Source organism: Branchiostoma floridae, chromosome 1 (assembly GCF_000003815.2).
Source record: "Branchiostoma floridae strain S238N-H82 chromosome 1, Bfl_VNyyK, whole genome shotgun sequence".
Taxonomy (NCBI): Eukaryota; Metazoa; Chordata; class Leptocardii; order Amphioxiformes; family Branchiostomatidae; genus Branchiostoma; species Branchiostoma floridae.
The window spans coordinates 25,113,574-25,133,750 of record NC_049979.1 but is presented as its reverse complement, the minus strand read 5'-3'; the positions used below and the strand labels follow the sequence as shown (position 1 = coordinate 25,133,750).

The 20,177-nt window shown below is 39.2% G+C and overlaps 1 protein-coding gene across 3 annotated transcripts in view; it reads right to left on the bottom strand.

Annotated features, from left to right (window-relative positions):
* Positions 1 to 282: 282 nt before the first annotated feature.
* Positions 283 to 20,177, bottom strand: part of LOC118429383 (transcriptional adapter 2-beta-like) — a 24,142-nt gene continuing 4,247 nt past the window's right edge. For 2 of the 3 annotated variants that reach the window (XM_035839873.1, XM_035839865.1), the window contains exons 3-18: positions 20,092 to 20,151; positions 17,447 to 17,541; positions 16,310 to 16,350; positions 14,470 to 14,684; positions 12,998 to 13,070; positions 12,193 to 12,256; positions 11,204 to 11,259; positions 11,038 to 11,065; positions 10,238 to 10,317; positions 7,595 to 7,666; positions 7,197 to 7,261; positions 6,895 to 6,950; positions 5,226 to 5,260; positions 4,411 to 4,490; positions 2,980 to 3,042; positions 283 to 2,217 (exon numbers count right to left, since the gene is read on the bottom strand). In XM_035839873.1, coding sequence (XP_035695766.1) covers positions 2,095 to 2,217; positions 2,980 to 3,042; positions 4,411 to 4,490; positions 5,226 to 5,260; positions 6,895 to 6,950; positions 7,197 to 7,261; positions 7,595 to 7,666; positions 10,238 to 10,317; positions 11,038 to 11,065; positions 11,204 to 11,259; positions 12,193 to 12,256; positions 12,998 to 13,070; positions 14,470 to 14,684; positions 16,310 to 16,350; positions 17,447 to 17,541; positions 20,092 to 20,151 — 1,206 coding nt within the window. In that variant the 3' untranslated portion in view covers positions 283 to 2,094. The remainder of the gene's footprint in view (positions 2,218 to 2,979; positions 3,043 to 4,410; positions 4,491 to 5,225; positions 5,261 to 6,894; positions 6,951 to 7,196; positions 7,262 to 7,594; positions 7,667 to 10,237; positions 10,318 to 11,037; positions 11,066 to 11,203; positions 11,260 to 12,192; positions 12,257 to 12,997; positions 13,071 to 14,469; positions 14,685 to 16,309; positions 16,351 to 17,446; positions 17,542 to 20,091; positions 20,152 to 20,177) is intronic. The other variant, XM_035839881.1, reaches the window with a different exon arrangement.

The following is a 20,177-nucleotide window of genomic DNA, read 5'->3' as shown; positions in this document are numbered from 1 at the left end:
CAGATATACCCCATTCCTTAGGATGGTTATCATTATAAGTGGTGAACATACTTCCGCAAAGTAAATGTACTGCAGCTGTGGCCTGGGCTCAAAGTAGACAAGATAGAAAGTCAATCTGTTTTTAAATTTGTCCATGGTGACTTGAATACTGCGTAACTGATTACGTTATGTTGGCCTTACTCAACTAGACAGGTTTACTGAATGATCAATATCTTTTAACAAGCACCAGTGCAAATCCAGTCTTAAGATGACAAATCTAAAGAATGGCTAATTACCTGAAAGTTGTGAGAATGGGCAACAATCCCAAAATTTATTAAAGGAGTAAGGAACATTTACTGTATTGATAACAGCACAAGTTCTATGCTGTAATTAACAGCTCCCTACACACATCATTTCACACTAAACATAGTATTAATTACATTGAATCATTACATTTGTAATAAATAAGCATATTTTTTTCTTAAGATGCGTGGCAGTCAACATTTCAGCCCACTTGGTATTAAAAATTCAGAACATGTAAAATTCCATCCTGAGTATCACTAAATAACTTAAGATTTCTTTCACACACAATCGCCCCATCAACCCCGAAAATAAACCACATAATTGTTTTGAATCATGTAAGTTATTCTAAAGACATCAAAGGTGCATGTAGGAGAAATGGTCACGATGACTTCCATCTGACATTTACAGAAGGTCATCAGTAACAAGACATTATTTACACACTTCCTCACAAACAAACAAAATGCACATGCATATTGACGTGCCTTCAAAGGCATTGTTATGTATCTAGGTACTTAAATAGTTACATATAATAAAACTGCTGACCTTTGTTCTTAGTAAGAATTGATACCAGCAAAGACCATGTAAACCTCATGACAATGCAAAGTTTTCAACTACCTTGTAAGGGCATCTCGTAATTTGAACATGGGACTTTGCTGCACATATTAAAAAAATCATCTCAACAGGAAATTGCATTCGCTAAGTGTTGAGAAATAAATCGCTTTGCTTTGAATAGATCCAAAAGCACCCAACAGCACGAAAAAGTCATGGAGAACACAGGCTATTGCAGTCATGAGATTAACGTCACAACTCTTTTGACAGTGTTTTTGACACATAAAAACAGTACATGTGCTTTGTACACAGCCTGACAGTAACACCTAACCTTAACTTTCAAACAATGGATTGGAACTGGTGATGGCAACAAACTATTTTGATGGGACTTTCATGGAAGTACCAAGAGTATTAAAAATCACTTATCCTTTGTAAGTGAGCCTTGAAAGTCATGAAGCATTCTAATCTACATTTGTACACTGTCTATACATAACAGATGGGTAGTGAAACCTTTGTCATCAGCATTTCTGATAGTACAGGACACAAGTCATCTCTTTACAACAACAGACATATTTGTAACTGTACCTGTCTTTTCTGGATTAGAAATATCCCTGGGGGATCTGCTTTTAGCCTTTGTAACCAAAACTGCCTGGATGACAGCATGGAGGGCAATTGTGACTACTGGAGCTATCACAACAAGAGGCACTTCAGTATACCTAATGTCCTGTCACAATGACATATACAGATGTTAATGAATATCATCAACAGGCAAGAAAAAGGGTACTATTTGTCTTTACATGAATGAATATGCTATCAGGAGGGACAAGATTCTTGCCACAATTCCACCTGGTGCCAAGTAGCAGAGTTCATTATGCACTGATGATGGCAGCTGACAAGATGGCAGGTAAACAATTATGGGCCGTGTTAAAAGAACCTTGACATTTCTTCAAATTAGTCTTGCACAGATTTCACATGATGAGACTACTAAAATTATTATCAATCTTAAAGGATGGACACGCCCACACTGAAGGACACAATGCCCACCCTTTTAAGTAATGGTGACAAGATATTTGTCCTTTGAGACATTTTTGACATCGTATTCATATTTTGTATAGTAAGCATGGCTACATACATACATAACTTAAATATAGAAGTAGGACCACATTGCACGGTGTACGGAAGTCTTTCTACCATTACTATGAACGTACATCCACTGGTGTAAGAAACTTTCCAGCTCCATCAGAACACCCTCCCCACCCCTCACTACCCTACAGTGATCCAGCCACTGTCTGCCAGGAAGCTGATGATTCGCTTACGGTGCAGCTTGTCCAAGTTTTGTGGGTAACGAGTTTTGGTGGGGATGCCTTGGCGACGCTGCACGTGGTCCTGAGAAACAATGCACAGTTTAACACCCATTGACCTGATACTGCACTTCACATTTGGGTACACACATGTAAGTACATGTAATTCATCTTTCCAAGGTAATCTTCTTGTTACTCAAGTCAGCTGTTAATATGTAGAAGAATTGATGCAATCATAAACCTGAATGACTACATAAGAATGCCGGAATACAAACTAATTATTCTGCTGTCAGTGTCGATCTACTGAAGTTCTAGACTCAGCTCAAAAAAAGAATTAGGATTTCAAAAATTTAGAACTATCAGTATTATGTGTGCATGATTGTGCTTGTGTGTATACTTGTGTAGTCACTGTGGTACAGTGGAACTTCTTTGACCCCAATTATTGAAGGAGCATCCTCATAATAATACTATTAGATACAAATGTAGCTTTAAACAGTACACCATCCTCATTAGATAGCTACAGCACCTACATGTACAGTTAGATGTGCAAAGGCATGTGGCAGGATGTTCAGGGTATTATAACAAGCTGCTTCCATGACACATGCCTGCAAAGCTGGTGTGTTACACCATTTGTAATGACCATAACTATAGATATTATACAGACAGACAGTATTGCACACTCATTGGTATTACATGCATCTCCCAAATCTGGGGCACATGTTTCAATCAAGAAATATAGTATAAGAAGGATCAATATTATCTAGACACTACATTCAAAAGGTAAGAAAGTCCACAATGAGCAAATATCTCTGACCAAAGAATATATTAATTCAATTCTATTGCTCACCTTTATTATGATGGTCTTGACAGTCATGTATTTGGCTGGGTTCATGCCCATTGAACTACACAGCTGGAGAAGGAAAGAAGAAATACATGTTGATAGATGTACACAGGGATAGAGAAGTTTTGTTTTCAAAATTCAGTTTCTCTACAGGGCAGGTACTTAACTAAAAGAAATTAATGGGCCTGAACCAATTTTTCACTGGCCTGAAATTTAAATGACTTTTCTCTATGTATTTTAATTGCAGCAATATAATTCTTAAATTTTTCAGTAAAAAAGCATTGTAAAATTTATCATGTGGTCTAGAGAAACTTGACATCATGGGACTGAAGATATCTCAATAAAGGCATTTTTATTTGGATATCTTTAAGATACTTGCTGAAGGTATTTTTGGATTTTCTTACCCTCTGAAATATCATTTCCTGCATTTTGTTAGAAATGTTATGTCCCTTGGATTCTTTCTAAAACCTCAGATGGCAGTTGGCACGTATTCATTTAAATGTAAAAAATGCTGTCAACTGTCTTCGAGACTTGATATAGAGCAAATCGTAGACAACATAACTGTTTTTTTTTTCATTTTTTTCTACAACCCCTGTAGTGTTTTACAAAAGATGCACCTCAACATTCGTATTGGTTGTCATGGAAGAAATTAGAGCCACGGGTGGGATTTCATCCTGTAGAAAACCACTGTCATCTAAGAAGACACGGAGAGTTCAAAAAGTAGCCAAAAATGTATTAATGCAGTTCCCAAAATGATTGTTCGGCAGGTGAAACCAGCTACCCAGGCCCTCTGACCGATCACATCAGATTGCTACTGTCACTGATCTTAGAAGCTGTGCAAGGTGGTTAATGCCTGCCACCAAATTCAGTAACAAACATTATGCTATAGTTAGACTTAGTAAGTTATAAATGATTTGCTTCCTTGTTAATCTGTAATTACATTTTGCTTATTTGGTTGATTTTGAATTCATAAAAATGTAGTGTTTTTAGGAATAACACCAGTCTCTTCAATTTAGTAACAACATGTAAGTACACACTCGTTTTGTTTGTTTATTTGTTTCATATTACAAATGAATAGATTTGTTTCACATACCATGTAAACCACTTTTAGACAGTATGCGAAACCTGTGTAAGGTTTGCCACATTCACACAAGTATGGGCCCCTACTCTTTTTGATCAGTGCATGTTTGAGGCGTGGGTCTCCTTACACACAGGACCTACAGCTTTATATCCCATCCGATGAGCCTAACAGAGGCTAGGTATTCTTCTCATCTGAGTGAAGTGAGCAAGTAGGTGTTAAGTGCCCTTTCCAAGGGCCTGACACGGCACTGCTTGGGATTGAAACCCCAAACCTTCAGATTCAACAACCCCAAACACAATCCTATCTTACTACCTGCCACTTTTCAAGGTCATTGCATTGTGACAAGAAATACTCACCGTCTTTTCCCTCTCAGAAAGTAGGTTAAAGCAGGGCGCCGACTTGATGCCCTGGTACTTCTCACTGTCCGAGCCACTGTCTGTGCAAAAGGCAAATTAGTAAATCTGTACAGTTTCACACCACAGAAAGACAATGAAGGGTTTCTCCCTATAGTGCTGTGAATATGAGATGGAGATTTATTGCTTGAATGTATGATCTGGATTATATTGAATGAAAGGAAGTTCCTTTACAACCGATATAAATCTGTTCAGGAAAGACTTGTGATAATCTAGAGTGCAAAACTACAGACTTCAGTCAAATCACTTTCAATCTTCTTCATTAAGTGATGATGAAACAATAGCAGCAATGCAGTGGAAGTACTGGTGCCTGTTTGCAGGTGTGAAGCAATAGCAAAAACTGGGACCTCGAAATACTGAGAATATTTCCAAATTCACGGTATTTTGTTCTATTCAATGTGTGAATATTCATAGACCCAATTAAGCTTTGATGGTCTTTCAGCAAATGTGTTCCTGCCGTCTCAGGTGGTTCGGACATGTTGAAAAATCTACTCCATCGCCAAATTGAAACTGTCAGGCAGCAGAGGTCATGGTAACCCAAGGAAATCCTGGATGCAATGTGTTAGGAGGGACATCAAGGTGTGCGGTCTAACAGGGATGAACCTGCTGGATAGACCCGCATGGAAGCAGCTGCAACTAATGGATACTACTACATTCCAGTCTCAGAATCTACAATCTATTGGGGTATGACACTATCTCCAAAGAAGACAGCTGTAAATGATGTTGGGTGTTATCATAATGAAAAGCAACTTCCTTACCCTTCTCATCAGCTGATTTCTTTCCTTCTTTCTCCCTGTAAAGCAACAGAAGCAAATGGATACTCACAGTTATCAAGACATGCTGAATTGCTTCTAAAAATAACTTCATCAGGTTGGTAGAATATAGGATATAAGAGGATTCTTTTAGTAGTTTTACACAACCAGTAGGTACTTACTTGGCTTACGTTTCGATGTCTCTCAGACACCTTCCTCAGAATTCTCTTATATCCTGTACTGAATTGGTTATTTCATTACATGACCCAGAATATTTGTAGTTCACAATGCTGTGCTTTGTGCAGTAAAGCAGCACACATGCACACTTCCATTTTGCATTTAACCAACCCAGTTCCTGTAGAACAGGAGCCATGGATGAAATAACTGGTCTGATAAGCCAATACTGCAGATAACTGGAAAATGGTTTTGAAATGTTGTCCAGTGACTTCATTCCTACATTCTTACAAAGGGTCAATATTGTTATCCAACTGCCTAAACAATAAAATGAGTGTAAATCTTAAGCTAAGGGCACAACCCGCCGTGCGTGCAATTTGTCTGTACATTTTTTCGGAGGCCACGTCCGCCAAGTATTTCTGAAAACGTGGAGAATGACTGGCAAGAGCAGGGAGGGAGTACGTCAACGCACGTCACTCGCATGGTTGCGCAAGGTGTAAGTTTTGCCTGCACGTTAAATTTTACGGCGTGTCTGTGTGCTCCAAAATCCGTCAGATTCCCTACGAGTTCGTATGGAGGCAGTAATTACCACTTACGGATCACAAAAGATTGCCCACGTTTTGGCACGTAGACAACACGCATTTGCTGTGCCCTTAGCTTAAGGCTGTGGTGATAAAACCATCAGCAAATGTTGGTCTGTAAAACTACCATGTATTCAAATAAATCATTAAGGAGTCCTAACCTAAAACAGAAGATGTTATTTTCCAACGATTTGTCAGAATTCCAAAACTGGTGAACTAAGTGACACTTCCTTCAGTCTAAAAGCAGGGCAAGAAGCTCACCTAGATGCCAATTTGTAGATATAAATGAACACAAAGAAGACAAGTTTTTCTTATGGACCTTGAAATAATTTTTGTTACTAAACTTATATCAGGCCCTTTTACTTTAAGACAAATTGTGTTTAGCTTATGGCCCCCCGTTCAAATTTGTGCATAATATTATATACAAGTCCATATGAGTTGCATATTGACATTTTGGGGGCTTGGGTTATTAGCATAACATTTGTGTGAAGAAATTACTTTCCAGTTTAACCCACCTTACTGCAGCCTGGTTATCAAACCAAAAAATGAGGTCCTTGGCCTCAAACTTTTCAATAAACAACTCATGCAGACTTTTAAGTCCATATGAGTTGTGTAAATATTCAAAAATATATGCACAACTGTGAGAGGGATCATTGATTGAGATTGCTAAATCGATTAGAGGGTACTAGAGGGTACTTCTCCTACTTGTATACTGTGAAGTACTGTGCAATTTTTACTTCTTAAAATGCCAATGATCTACTGGAAAATAAACCTCCTTCTAGAGTTTAGTTCAATACCCTAGCATATATATTCATTGCCAGTCACATTACCATCAGCCAATCAGATAAAGGAATTATAAGCCAGCACCATCTCAGTTTCATTGGACACCTTGAATGATTAGTTCCCAGAGTGAGACTTACTCTGGCTTCTTCCCACCTGCTAGGGCTCCACCTTTCTTAGATGCAGCTGGAGTAGCCTGTGAGGATGTACGGATAGTTGACTAAGTATGTCATATTTCTTTGGTTGAATTATCTTCAAACATGCCATGAAAGAAACAACAAGCACAGGTTCTAGAGAGGAAACACTTGGTAACATGACATCTTTGGAAAACTTCTCTGTTGCTTTCAACTACATTGCACATGTACACAATGTACATGTACTTCTAAAGATCAGATGCCTTTATGCTAGACAAAAGTGTTAATTCCATTCAGACCAGTCTCACCAGTTTCTTCTTGTTTTCTTTCCTCTTTTCCCTTTTGTACCTGGCAGCTTCATATTCTGAACATTCTGATGGACAGAAAATGGTCAATATTGAAAACTACAGCAGTATCATCACTTACAAGACTTATACATGTACATGTACATACAAATCAGAAAATTTGCATAAAGATTTGAATGCATTCAACTGAGAAACTTTGACCTATGTAGGCCACACAAATACATCAAGAAAATATGTTGCATCAGACTACAATCATTACTTGAAACTGTGTGTACCAAGACACAAAGACCCTTAGCGAGACTCAGACTCTGTTTTCAAGTTGAATTTACAGTTCTGCACTATTTTTGTTTTTCAAATTAGGGGCATAATGGATTACTTGAACTGTTCAAAGAGAGACGAACCTTCCAGTTTTGTGATGCCGTTCCTCCGGTACCTCATCAGCTCCTTTATTCTACTCCTCATCTGCTTCTCCTCTGAGAAATGTGAGGTACGGAAATTAGGATCAACCTTCATGTACCTAAAAGTCTAACATTGATATTGACATACCTCCAAATTTTGGATGCCTTGTAGCACATCTTGTTCTGGATTGACTAGTCTCGTGCTCTCTCACAAGACTACGTCAATCCGTGAAGATGTGCTGCAAGGCATACAAAATTTGGAGGAATGTCTCTATGTCTTTAAAAAACTGTCACTGTTTGAAGAATATTGTAGTCACCGACAAATGAGCAGTATGCAGTTTCTTCAACAACCTAACATTCTTTCCATCTGTCGCACACTGTAGTCTTCTTTCATGACATTGCCCCAAGTAAAAGGTGCTTAACACAAGAAGGAACAGTTTATATTATAAACAGTAACAGCAATGGAGAAACTGAAGAACCTATGTATACATGCAAAAAGAATACAACAACTAGTCAGGATCCACAGAAGTTGATTCATATAACACTATGGACCATTAGTGGTAGCAGAATATGACAAAAATTTCTCTACATTTGAGCATGTACAGGTCAATCAAACTCAATATTGCTTGCAACTAGGGATGTGTACCGGTACAGTGTCCGATACAGTACCGGTACAATCAATTAGGTACAGATACAAAAATTGTGGCAATTAAAATTATTGCCATAGCGACGGTTTTAATGTTTATAAGTTTTATAGATTGTTGTTGTTAATAGGTTTTAATAGTCGTATTCCATTCGTCTGGCGATGGATGTTCATAGAGCATTGCTGTCAAAGGGGGTCCCTTGTGAGTGAAGGGTGAACTAATGTAAATGCTTCAATTTTACAAATCAGGGCCTCATTTTACTCTAGCTAAATAACAATATGCTAAAAAAAGGGTTTCGGCCAGTATCGATATCATATAGATATATAGATAGATAAAAATATTTTTCTACTGAATTAATTGTGTTTGTCATGAATTATGCAAATAAGGCCCTCATTTGCATAAACTATATAACTTGATCATCTCCAACAAACAGACATGCGCAATATATGTTAGCATTTTCTCATTAATTATGCAAATAAGGTATTTATCTATCAATATTCTTCTCTTTCTCAGTTACAAAGGTCACATGTTGTAATGGTCCTTTAATTGAGCTGAGCATGTTTAGACAATTTCCCAATTTATTATGCAAATTAGCTTCCACTCTGCATAATTCTTCATAATTAATATGCAATTATATTAACCATCACGTAACCTATCCACATATCAAAAACCATAACAATCCGTCAACCCCTTCTTTGGCTATTCCCTTTAATAGTCTGACACCTAAGTCACCTGTCCTGCAGTTCCAAAATAAGCCGCTAGGGGGCCCAAACCTATACCACTTACTTACAGCATCAAGATTCATAGCCGCAGCATGTCCAGAACCGGCGAGGTATCAAACCAGGAAGTTCTGCTGCAGTACCGTAGCAGGCCAATAGGAAGCCAAAAATCTTATCGTTTCCAGGTCTCAACAAGACCTACCCACATACCGAATATCAATACAATCCATCCAGGCGTTCTTGAGCTATGGTGGTCTTCTACAACCGGCACACACCTACAAACGCTAGCCAAAATATAACTTTCTTGGCGAAGGTAACTATCACATCGCTATCTCACAACCCCCACATGTTTTAAGCTCAAACAATGCCTGTTTCACACATCAGTTTTTATTTTTGAAGCAAAGATATTAAGGGTGAAGAAGGCCACCAAACTTTCCAAACTCCTGCACACATAAACCACGAACGAACCCGGAAGTGATTTCCACGACTCACAGGTCATTTTTCGAGAAACATATTTCAACAATCTTTTACCCCCTATTTCAAATGTTTACATTTCCGTGACCACCATACTACATACTACAATTCGGGTACGTCTGAAGTCCTAGGCTTTTCTCAATTTTGCACGGCTATCAATCAAAAATCGCCTTGCGCGAATACGGAAAACACTGCTGTGCACACGTATATCGGTACCGCGGTATGTGTCCTGCGACTGGAAAGCTTACCCGTGGAGGTAATGGTACAGTCCGGCATGATGCAACTACGCACGCGCGGACTTTTGACATTCCTGACATTCCTGTACAGTTTTTAGAATACTTTCGAAACGGTTCCACACTATACTATTAAGCTCGCCCATCAGGCGTCGCTAAAAATACCGAACCCTGGTGTACCGGTACTGGACCTGTATCTAATTAGTGCAAGCCAGGCAGGATAACAGGTCAGGGGATGGCCACTTTGACAGATAAAATTACTGTGAAATCACCATAGTAGTCTCTGAGCCCCAGTGAGGGAAAAGCAACAAGGGTCAAATTTTTGTTGCATCATGTGTCTACCATAATAAACACGTTTTTATTGGTTCAAACATGCTTCTACCCTTTTTAATACATTGTTTTGCCATTATAACATAATATAACACAATATTATGATATAATATTCAATGCCATGCATTTAGGTCTGGACTCATTAGGTCCGGACTTGTACCTAAACCTCTGGATTCGAATCCGGACCTGTACCTAAACGTGGGTTTAGGTACGCATCCCTACTTGCAACGATAAAAAGAAACCTACTTTGAAGATTTTCGAAGAACTGTTCATGCTGCTCTGAGGCATGGAACTGGGAAAATACTTTCATTCTGTCCCGCAGTTCCCTGAAGAGGGAAAAGAAAAAGAACTTAAGGTCTGGTCTGCAGTCTTCTTCAATATGAATATCAAGAGAGTGTTCTAATTCTAAAACAATTTATCACTTACAAAACTACAACAATAGAAGATAGAAAAATAACTCTATACAGTATCCATACATCTTGCAATGTCATGTGCTAATACAGTAAAACTTGTCCTGAGCAACCACTGAAGGGACTGCGCAAAAATGGTTCCTGAGGCCAGTTGGTTGCTCCTGGCGAGTTGGTTGGTTGGCCAAACAAAATCGTAGCAAATGATTTCATTTGCATGATATATAATATACCTTGAAAGATATTTGTCAGTAAACATATCTCTAACAGAGGCCCACAGTTATTAATCTCCATGCTGTTATGTAAACAAATTTCAAGTTTGCGATTTAGCCAGCTTTGCTGTGACTTTGACCACATGAATCCCGCCCGCTTAAGTGGTCTTGGCCCGAAATCTGATTTGGTAAGCTTAGTATGAACGGGGACTGCAAAAATATGGTAGCTGGTTGGGTAGGACAGTTGATTGCTTGGAAAAGGTCTTAACTATGTAAAAACGGAAGGGACTGTTTCGATATGTCATCTGACATCAGGTGGTTGCTCAGCCAAGTTTGACTGTATTAGTGACTTGAAATGCCATACACTGATAAACACAAATATAAGCACTCCAAACTAGTAAGCAAGTAAGCAGCAATTTTGCCTTACTTTTCATCTTTTGACAACTTTCTCTTGGCTGGAAACAGAAATAGAAAAAAATGATGTCAGAGTTTTAAAAACAACAATCATGATATACAAAAAGTTAAGCCACAAAAATGACATTACAGAGTTTTGCATATCAAATTCATCATCATGATTATCATCTAGGGATTACCTTGCTGCTTTTGTTTGTTGAAGAAGATGCCTACAAGTCCATACTCTCTTGCTATTCTGGAGACAAAATAACAGAGTGAAGAACTGCTTGTGCGCCAACACCACAAAGGACGGAGTTTACACAAAAATTGGTTTTATTACACAATCAGTATATTAGAGAAGCTGATGGCATTATGATGACATTATATGCCATTTATCCATGTGTTTCAATGAAAGTGATCCACCCCTTTGCCCCAGGTTTTTCCAATGCATTTCTATCTGCCATTCGTATGCGGGCTGCGGTTCAATCAAAGACAATTGAGCACTAATCTGATCCATCCAAGAAGGGATATGCTTAAAACAACTTCACAGCCCATCCTTATGTTCCACAGTCCATCATATTGTGTCTTACTTAAGTTACGTCCAATCTGAATGTTCAGAATTTATGCCTTGATAAAAAAAATTTTCTGTCAACAATTGGTCTTCAAGAGCCAGGTACTGTACACTGAGTACCATCCAGTGCTGAGGGCCAGGCTCTCACTAGGCCATTGAGGATGCAACAAAGACAACCTCGTTGTGCAAAGAAATGCCACCATTTTCCGTTGTGTTACCTGTTATCTTGATGTTAACTATAACACTTGCATTTTTTTTATGTGTACAATTGGCTTGAACATACACGTACAGTCAAACCTGTCTATATGGCCACTCAAGGGACTGGATATATGTGGCCACTATAGAATGGGAGCCACTATAGAGACAAATGCTGATCAATTGAACACCAGCAAGAAGTTACACATAATTTCAGTACCTACTGATCTTTCTCACCAAGTTAATTCGCCGACAAAGTCTGGCGCTCTAACAGTCACCATGAAAACCGCGAAACCACCACGAAAGTTACTGTATTGTCATTAGAACAGAAAATAGTGAACTCTGATGGGCTATTTTGGGGGTAAATAGATATAACTTAATAGCACAGTGTAATACAGAAAGAAACAAAAGATGTTGACTCACCTTTTTCTTCTTTGCCTTTCTTTTAGTCTTCGTAAAAACATGTCCACTTGGGCTAATTTCAAAGCTGAAACGGATGAAGTCAAAAGATGACGATCTGGGTCAGTTAGCAACAACAGCGGCTGGACTCTAAGACATGCTTGTTTTCATTTTTTTGTTTTCCTAGAAAGCTTTTGTAGCATTTTCTCATAAATTATGTAAATAAGACCCTAATTATCATGACTTACGTCCGCATGTTCGACTTAACGTTACATGTTGCTACAAATGTCACAATGAAAGGAATTTTCGTCATTTAAATTAACACTATAATAACAATTTATCGTTAACCATGTAAATTAGATAACAATTTGCATAATTGATGTCTATCAATATTTCTCTCTTTTCTAGTTACATATGTCATAACACACAAAAACTAGTGAAAATATAACCTCCATGATATTTCGTGGACAGGGCTCGAAATACAGCATACCTGCACAAGTGCAGGTAACACTGAAAATTTCACCTGAACCTCTCTCAATTTAGGAAGTATGGATCATACTAAAATTGTTGAGGAACCATTGCTATTTTTTTCTTTTATACTTTATAGGCAGTAACAGTCAATGCATCTAATAACAATACTAACATACACCTATAAAATGTACATCATAAGACATCTATGTATAAAACCCAGTACTTGGACCAGTGCAGGTTAGGTGTAGGTAGACACCAAAAATACCTGCACAGCTCCAATTTTACCTGCACTAACCTGCATATGCAGGTGGTATTTCGAGCCCTGATGGAGGTAATTACAAATGTTCTTGTGCCTTACCTGTTTCTAAATCATCATCATCATAGTTCACAGCTAGTGTACTGACCATACTCTCTGCCTCATTATCATATTCCTGCGAGACAGAAATGAGTCAGAACATGAGCCTTCCATAATGCAACATCTACTAGAAGACATCTTCCTACACAGGGACATCCAACAGCCAAACCGCCTGTCTGGATGTACCCTGCTTTTTTAACCGTCACCCTTAGTTCCTGTGGACGTCCCCCCCAAACCAGCTGTCAGCCAATCAGAGAATAGGCTTTCCATTTTCAAAAGGGGTCTCGCATATATAAGGGTAAGCTCATTAATATTTATAAGCAGGACGGTCAGGAACTAAGGGTGACGGTTGAAAGAGCAGGGCACATCCAGACAGGCAGTTTGGCTGTTGGATGTCCCTGCCTAGGAGGATGCTAGAAGATTGAAAATATGCAATCACATGAATGGACTTTCCCCATTTTTTGGGCAAAAATGGTAAACACTGGTAAAAAAAGTCAAAGTGATCTCAAACTAGTTTACCAGTGGTTCACTTAAGAGCTACACATGTATTCTTCCACAGGTTGTGACAGAGAAGACAGATGATTAAAAAAATTAATTACGGGTCCATTGTGCCGGGGAAATTCCCTATTCAACTACAGTCAAACCTGCCCAAGCAACCACCTCTTCTTAGCGACCACCTGGCCATTACGACCACTTTTTCTCGGTCCCGAAAATTTCCCCCATTGATGTAAGCATTAAGCGACCTCTTCGCAATGACCATCTGGCCAACGCGACCGCCAAAAATTGGGACCAAATCCCTGCTCATAACGACCGCAACATTTATAAATCTTGAGGTGTCAGCGATTTTCAACGATAACTAGCGCAATGTTGTGCCAAATTTGGCCAGTTTGCGTAGGATTTTGACTACCATTACAACGTTATGTTCAAAATAGAGTTGGCAGCGGATGCACGTGCGTGTGCTTGCTATTTGCCATTAAACACAATGGAAACCATTTAAACTATGCATCGGGCATGTTGTGAGTCGATATTCTTCTAACCCTCCACCTGTCCAAATTGACCGCTTTTGGCCGGTCCCCCGGGTGGTCGTCTTGGGTAGGTTTGACTGTATAACAATGAACAGTGGACCATGGTGTAAAGTACCATTATAAGGACTGCATCCCTTTTCAGCACATTCAAGTCTGGTGAGCAAAAAATGCCGAAATCAAACTCATGGCTTCAACTGTTGTGTACAACTGTTCTTGCAAAAAAGGTCTTCTTCGATGTACTGTAAATGCATTTAAGTTCGCAGAGATTTAATTTTGCGGTAGCGGAAAAATGGTTTTAAGTGGTCTTAAGTTTGCGGCAGCACCATGCACTGTAATCTCTTACTGCTATGGAAAAAAGTTTGTGGTGGTTTTAAGTTCGCGGTAAAGCGGCCACCATGAAAACCGCGATCATTAAACCACCGCGAAAGTTTCTGCATTTACAGTACATACCCTTTCAAAGTCATCCCTGAGAGGCATGTAGCCCAGCTCCTGCTGCTCCTGTAGGGTCAGCTCCGCGGGGGGTTGGGGAGGGGTGGACAAACTGGGGGACAGGGGGCCGTCCTTGGAAGACGTGTGGTCCACCACCTTGTACGGTGACTCTTCAGGAATGCAGGACTTGCCCAGGTTGCCGTGGACGAACCTCGCCTGGTAAAATTCTATCACCTCTGTGGAAACACAACAAAGATCCAGACTGAGACAAAGATAATAAAGTTTTCACATGTCGTGTGTTTGAAGAAACTTTCACCCAAATGAATTTTCTTATGTTTTGTGTATTTTGTCTTCTAATTCATACTTTTAAACTAGAAAGGTAATATTTGCAAGCAAATACAGAATGTTACCTTCACATGTTGTAGTCTAACACTGGCAACTGTTTTGTTCATTCTTATTTGAACACATTTCTAAATGTAGTGACCCGAGCCCCTCTAGATCTGACATTTGCTACATTATGTAACCGAACACCACATGGTGCCTGCTACATGTACTTTACCGGTTACCATGGTGACAGCCGTCTGGTCCAGGTCGTTGACCTTATTTGTGCGTAGAAGAAGAAGAAGAAACAAAGCAAAAACAATATGTTCCCTTCTGTGAAGGTAACATAATAACGCAGTATGCAACATCTAAATTATATTGCATAATATATAAAAGCATGACTTAGAAGACAACAAAATGCAAAAAATGTAAGAACATTTGTTCTTTATCAATTTGTTGAGTATGTTTCGAACCGGCAGCCAAAGTGCAGTGAGACATTCACAGAGTAGGGGTCAGGACTATCTCTAGTCTAGCTTTAATTTTTTTTCTGTCCCACGTTGTTAATTATGATTATTAAATCTGTCATGTTTTTAGGTTACAAAGATACATTTTCAACAATTCTACATTTGCAAAGCAGTTCTAGCTGTGAACCCTTGTGTTTTTATCACTATGTGGGCAGAGCCCAACATTTAGTTTTTCCTCAGATATTTGCATATTCCAACCGGAAATCAGAAAAAATGGAAGCTGTAAACATGCACTCCACGTTTCAAGCTTTTTGATTGGCTTACAGTCGCACTTTCTCGGTTTTACGTCAGAGGTGAACCTATCAACGCACAGAACACAATCGGCATCGACTTTGATAATAGCCAATCAGAACTCAGAAAAAAATGGAAGCTGTCAACATATACTACGCGTTTCCAGCTTTTTGATTGGGACAAAGTCGCGGACTGTCTCGGGTGTACGCAGAACTGAACCAATCAACGCACAGGACACAAAATGGCATTCGGCATGCAGTTTGACATTACTATAGCAGCTGAGACGACCAAACAGGCGCTCAAGGAAGAAGTTGCCCGCCATGGAATGAACGAGATTGATAAATTTTTACATAAAAACGTTATCTTCAGAAAATTGGTCCTTGGAATCTTGCAAATTCAACGGTGAACGGACGTGTTCAAGCAACGCAATAAATTTGTATACCAGTTAAAACGTGCGCTCGTAATATGTTGTAGCACTGGCTCAGTGGTATTATTCACGCGTGGTAAACCAACGCTCCGGGATCGAATCCGTGGACAGATAATGTTTTTTAATTTTTTTTTTCTTTTTGCTGCATTTTCGCGAAAATGTTGCCTTTCTTGTTGCTTCTTTTCTTGCGATTTTTGCTTTCTTTTCCCTTCGCCCACATCCTGCATTTTTTTCAAAAATGTTGCCTTTCTAGCGTTCTCACTGTATCATCCATTACTCCATTCAGATATGCTGTATTTGCTCACGAGCAAATGTGGGTCTTTCTAGTTGCATATGTGTGTTTGGATCTTCACTTTACCTTGGGATGTTCTGTTTCCAATGTGGTCTGCAATCTCCTCCCTACAAAACAAAAAGGTTAACTGACAAGCTGTAGAGTTAGAGATTAGGGTCTATTCCAAATTGTCATCATATACAGATGTTTTCAATTCTTTTCAATTAGATGTCTAGGATATTTGATACTTTGAAATTATTTTGAATAATATTTCAACTTTCTAAAATGTTTTCCTGGTTGTGTAAAGCCTTTGAAATATTCAAAATGTGGAACAGAATACTTCTAACAGATTGTAAATAATGGTAACAGCATTTTGCCATTATTTACCATTTTCTACCAATTTTTGTAATAGTGGACTGGGAAGAAAGCAATTACATGTAACACATCCTTGCAAAGTATGGTTGGGTGTTATATTGGGGCAATAAGCTAATTCTACCATTTGGCAAGGTTTAACATTTTTTGTAAATATTTCTAAAAGTGAAAGAATCCTGCAGATGTCTGAAAATTATTGTAAATTAAGAGGTTTTTGTGCCATCTCTTTCAAAATGTTTCCAAAGTATTTGAAGGAGTTCAAATGTATTCAAATTTCCATATTGATTTTTTTTTGAAAAAATTATAATTGCTGGGCTCTAAGTTGTATCATACGGGCTCCATTCCAATGAATCAAACTATTTAGAGCGGGCCGACTGCGGCACGGTTGACAATTCAAATACCTGATTCGGACTTTGGAACATTACTGTTGGAACACTTTTAATCGAGGGCAGCAAACTTGTTCAACTTCTGGCGCATTTTGCATCAAAACATGGGTTTTCACAGGTGGGTATGACATAAATACCCCAGCCCAGGTGGGTATGACATAAATACCCCAGCCCAGGTGGGTATGACATAAATACCCCAGCCCAGGTGGGTATGACATAAATACCCCAGCCCAGGTGGGTATGACATAAATACCCCAGCCCAGGTGGGTATGACATAAATACCCCAGCCCAGGTGGGTATGACATAAATACCCCAGCCCAGGTGGGTATGACATAAATACCCCAGCCGCGGCCGTCGGGGGATCCGACCCGCGGTCGGGCCGGGACCTCGGGTGATACGGAATACACCATGTTGTATTCTATATTGATCTGCCTTGAGATGAATGACAGGTGCAAGCGAGACTCACCAGTTCCCATAACCATACTGCTCAATCCCCTCCAGCACTGCAAGTTCCTCCAGAGCTGTCCACTCCGACTCACACAGGGAGAAGTTCCCCTGGTCCTGAGGGGACACAAAATGGACTTCCATTTACGTCGATATAGGTTAGACATCCAGGTAGTAAGATACGCCAAAAAGTTGTATCCACTATCCTTCGTCAGTGACACTGAAGTGATCTGCAAGAAACTGATCTTTTATACCCTAACTATGAATGAAGACAATTTTAGATGTCAAATCGGAGACATGGTAAGACAAGTCAAGACGATGACAATTTTGATTCCAATAGCAAACAAAGGTAGGGCAAAGTCAAGCTAAAAACAATTTTGGATTTCAATGGGAAACGAAGCTAAGACACGGTTAATGTAAATGAGTCAATTAGCTTAAAATCACAAAATAACTCATTTTAAGTAATCTAAGAAAAAAATGTTGACGCGGTTCTGTGAGCATATGTCCAATGCACCTCTGTACTAAGTTTCAGGTCATTAGTTTTCTATACAAGGGCAAAAAATACACATTCTTAGTCAAAAATGGCTTAGTAAAATTTGGTATTGGGGTAGCTTTAGCACTAGCTGTAGAAATGGAAATGGATCACATAGACCAATCCATTTTTCATAGATAGGGGTGTTCTGGAAGAGTCCATTCTTGTATGGGGGGTAAAATAAAGTTTGGAGCAGGATGATGTTGTGGGACAGGTCAACTCCAGCAAAAGGTTGATATAAAACTGTACATTTTTGCATAGGGATAAAGATGGATTGCATTATGCTCTATTTGCTCCAGAGCAAATGTCGGCCTTTCTAGTTACTGTAAATGCATTTAAGTTTGCAGGGATTTAATTTTGCGGTAGCGGGAAAAGGGACTTTTTGCAGTGGATTTAAGTTCGCGGTAGCACCATCGACAGCAGTCTAATACCGTAATAGAAAAATGTTCGCGGTGGTTTTAAGTTCCCAGTGGTCACCGCGAAAACCGCGAACAATAATCCACCGCAAACATTTCTGCATTTACAGTATATTGCAATCCATACTACAGTATGGATTTGCAATATATTGTTTTTTCTCGGTCTCTTCTCCTGTCAAATCTTCAAATGGCTTCAACTTGTTCATTTTTCAACTACCTTTGGTCATTTGTAGACCAAACATATATATTTTGGGCCCCTGTACATGTGCCCTGGTATTAAATTTTTCCTTTAGCGGAAGTGTTTTTGCACTGATCCACTTGACATAAGACTACTACTGGGAGTCCATTCTTGCATATAGGTTGTTTTTTTTTAAATTCAGTTTTGGACATGGGTGATGATTCCGAATTCTGTTTGTTGAATGGAAGTTGACCCCCACCTGAAGACTGCACATAAGGTGGATTCGGCAACCAATAAGCAAGCCTGGTGTTATCTGGAAGAGTCCATTCATGCACAGGGGACTTTTTCAAAATTCAGTTTTGGACTGGGTTGCTTATTATACAAAAGGCCATGTACTGTGAGAGTATTTCTGGACTTGTCTACTAGTATTTAGTCCATGGGCCAGAGAAAAAATCGGTACCTCCGAGGTGGCAAATTCTCCATGCTATTTTCACCAGAAAATCGTCAAAAATCTGATTTTAGGCGGTCATAATTTTGTGTTGAATCACAAAACCGAAAATCAAAAGATATTTTTGTGATCCTCTTAACAGGTTCTACCAGCCTGTGAATTTTCATTGAAAAATACTGATGTTTAATTTTTTGCCCCTACCCCTTGTAGGGGCACGAAATTTCCAGATCATCCATTAGGTGGCGATAGGTTTGAAGGCTGATAGCCGGTAGAAAGCTACCATACCAGAATGGCTATCACGTCAAAATATATGCCACTGGCCTTCTACTATTCAAAAATAACAAGGAGAATTTGCCATCCCGGAGGGTACCGATATGTGAAATTTCGGGTGCTGGCCCATGGACTAATTGTGCAATTTTAAACAGGGTATGCTGGAAGATTCCATTCTTCCACAAAGGGGGTATTCTTTTAAATTCATTTTGTGGACTTTGGTGATTATGTCGATGTCCTATCTTGTATTTTTGGATCGCTCCATTTTACATAGGGGTATAACAGGAAGAGTCGATTCTTGCACAGAGGGGGGATTTTTGTCAGATATGGTTTTGGACGGCTGATGATTCGAAAGTCCATTTTGATTTTGCACATGGAAGTGTTTTTGGAGTGGTCTATTTTACCTTTCTACATGGGGTGCACTGGAAGAGTCTATTCTTGAAGGGGGTTTTGTACAATTCAGTTTTGCTCAAAAGTGTGATTAGTAGTTATAAGTCATTTTAAGCAGAAGCGTTCCATTTTTGCACATGGGTGATTTTCAAACTTAGTCGTCTGCGCCGCAGCCGACCGATGATGACGAATATTTTGAAACCGTCTATTGTTACATGGGGAGGGAGATGGCTGACATATGCTGTAGTTGCTCTCAAGCAAATGTTGGCCTTTCTAGTTTTTTAAATTTAGTTTGCCCTGAGAAATGCTCGGTGTAAAATATAGAAAGAATTGCTGAAACACAAACGGTAACTTAAGACAAACTAAAAACAGCACCTCTTTTTATGGAGATGAATATAAAAGACTCCTTACTTAATATGATAAATGTACTTACCACAATGTGGTAATCATGGTCTCTTGTATGGTTGCCCAGTTCAGCACCACTTGAGAAACACTGAGGGCAGAATGGAAATGTCAATT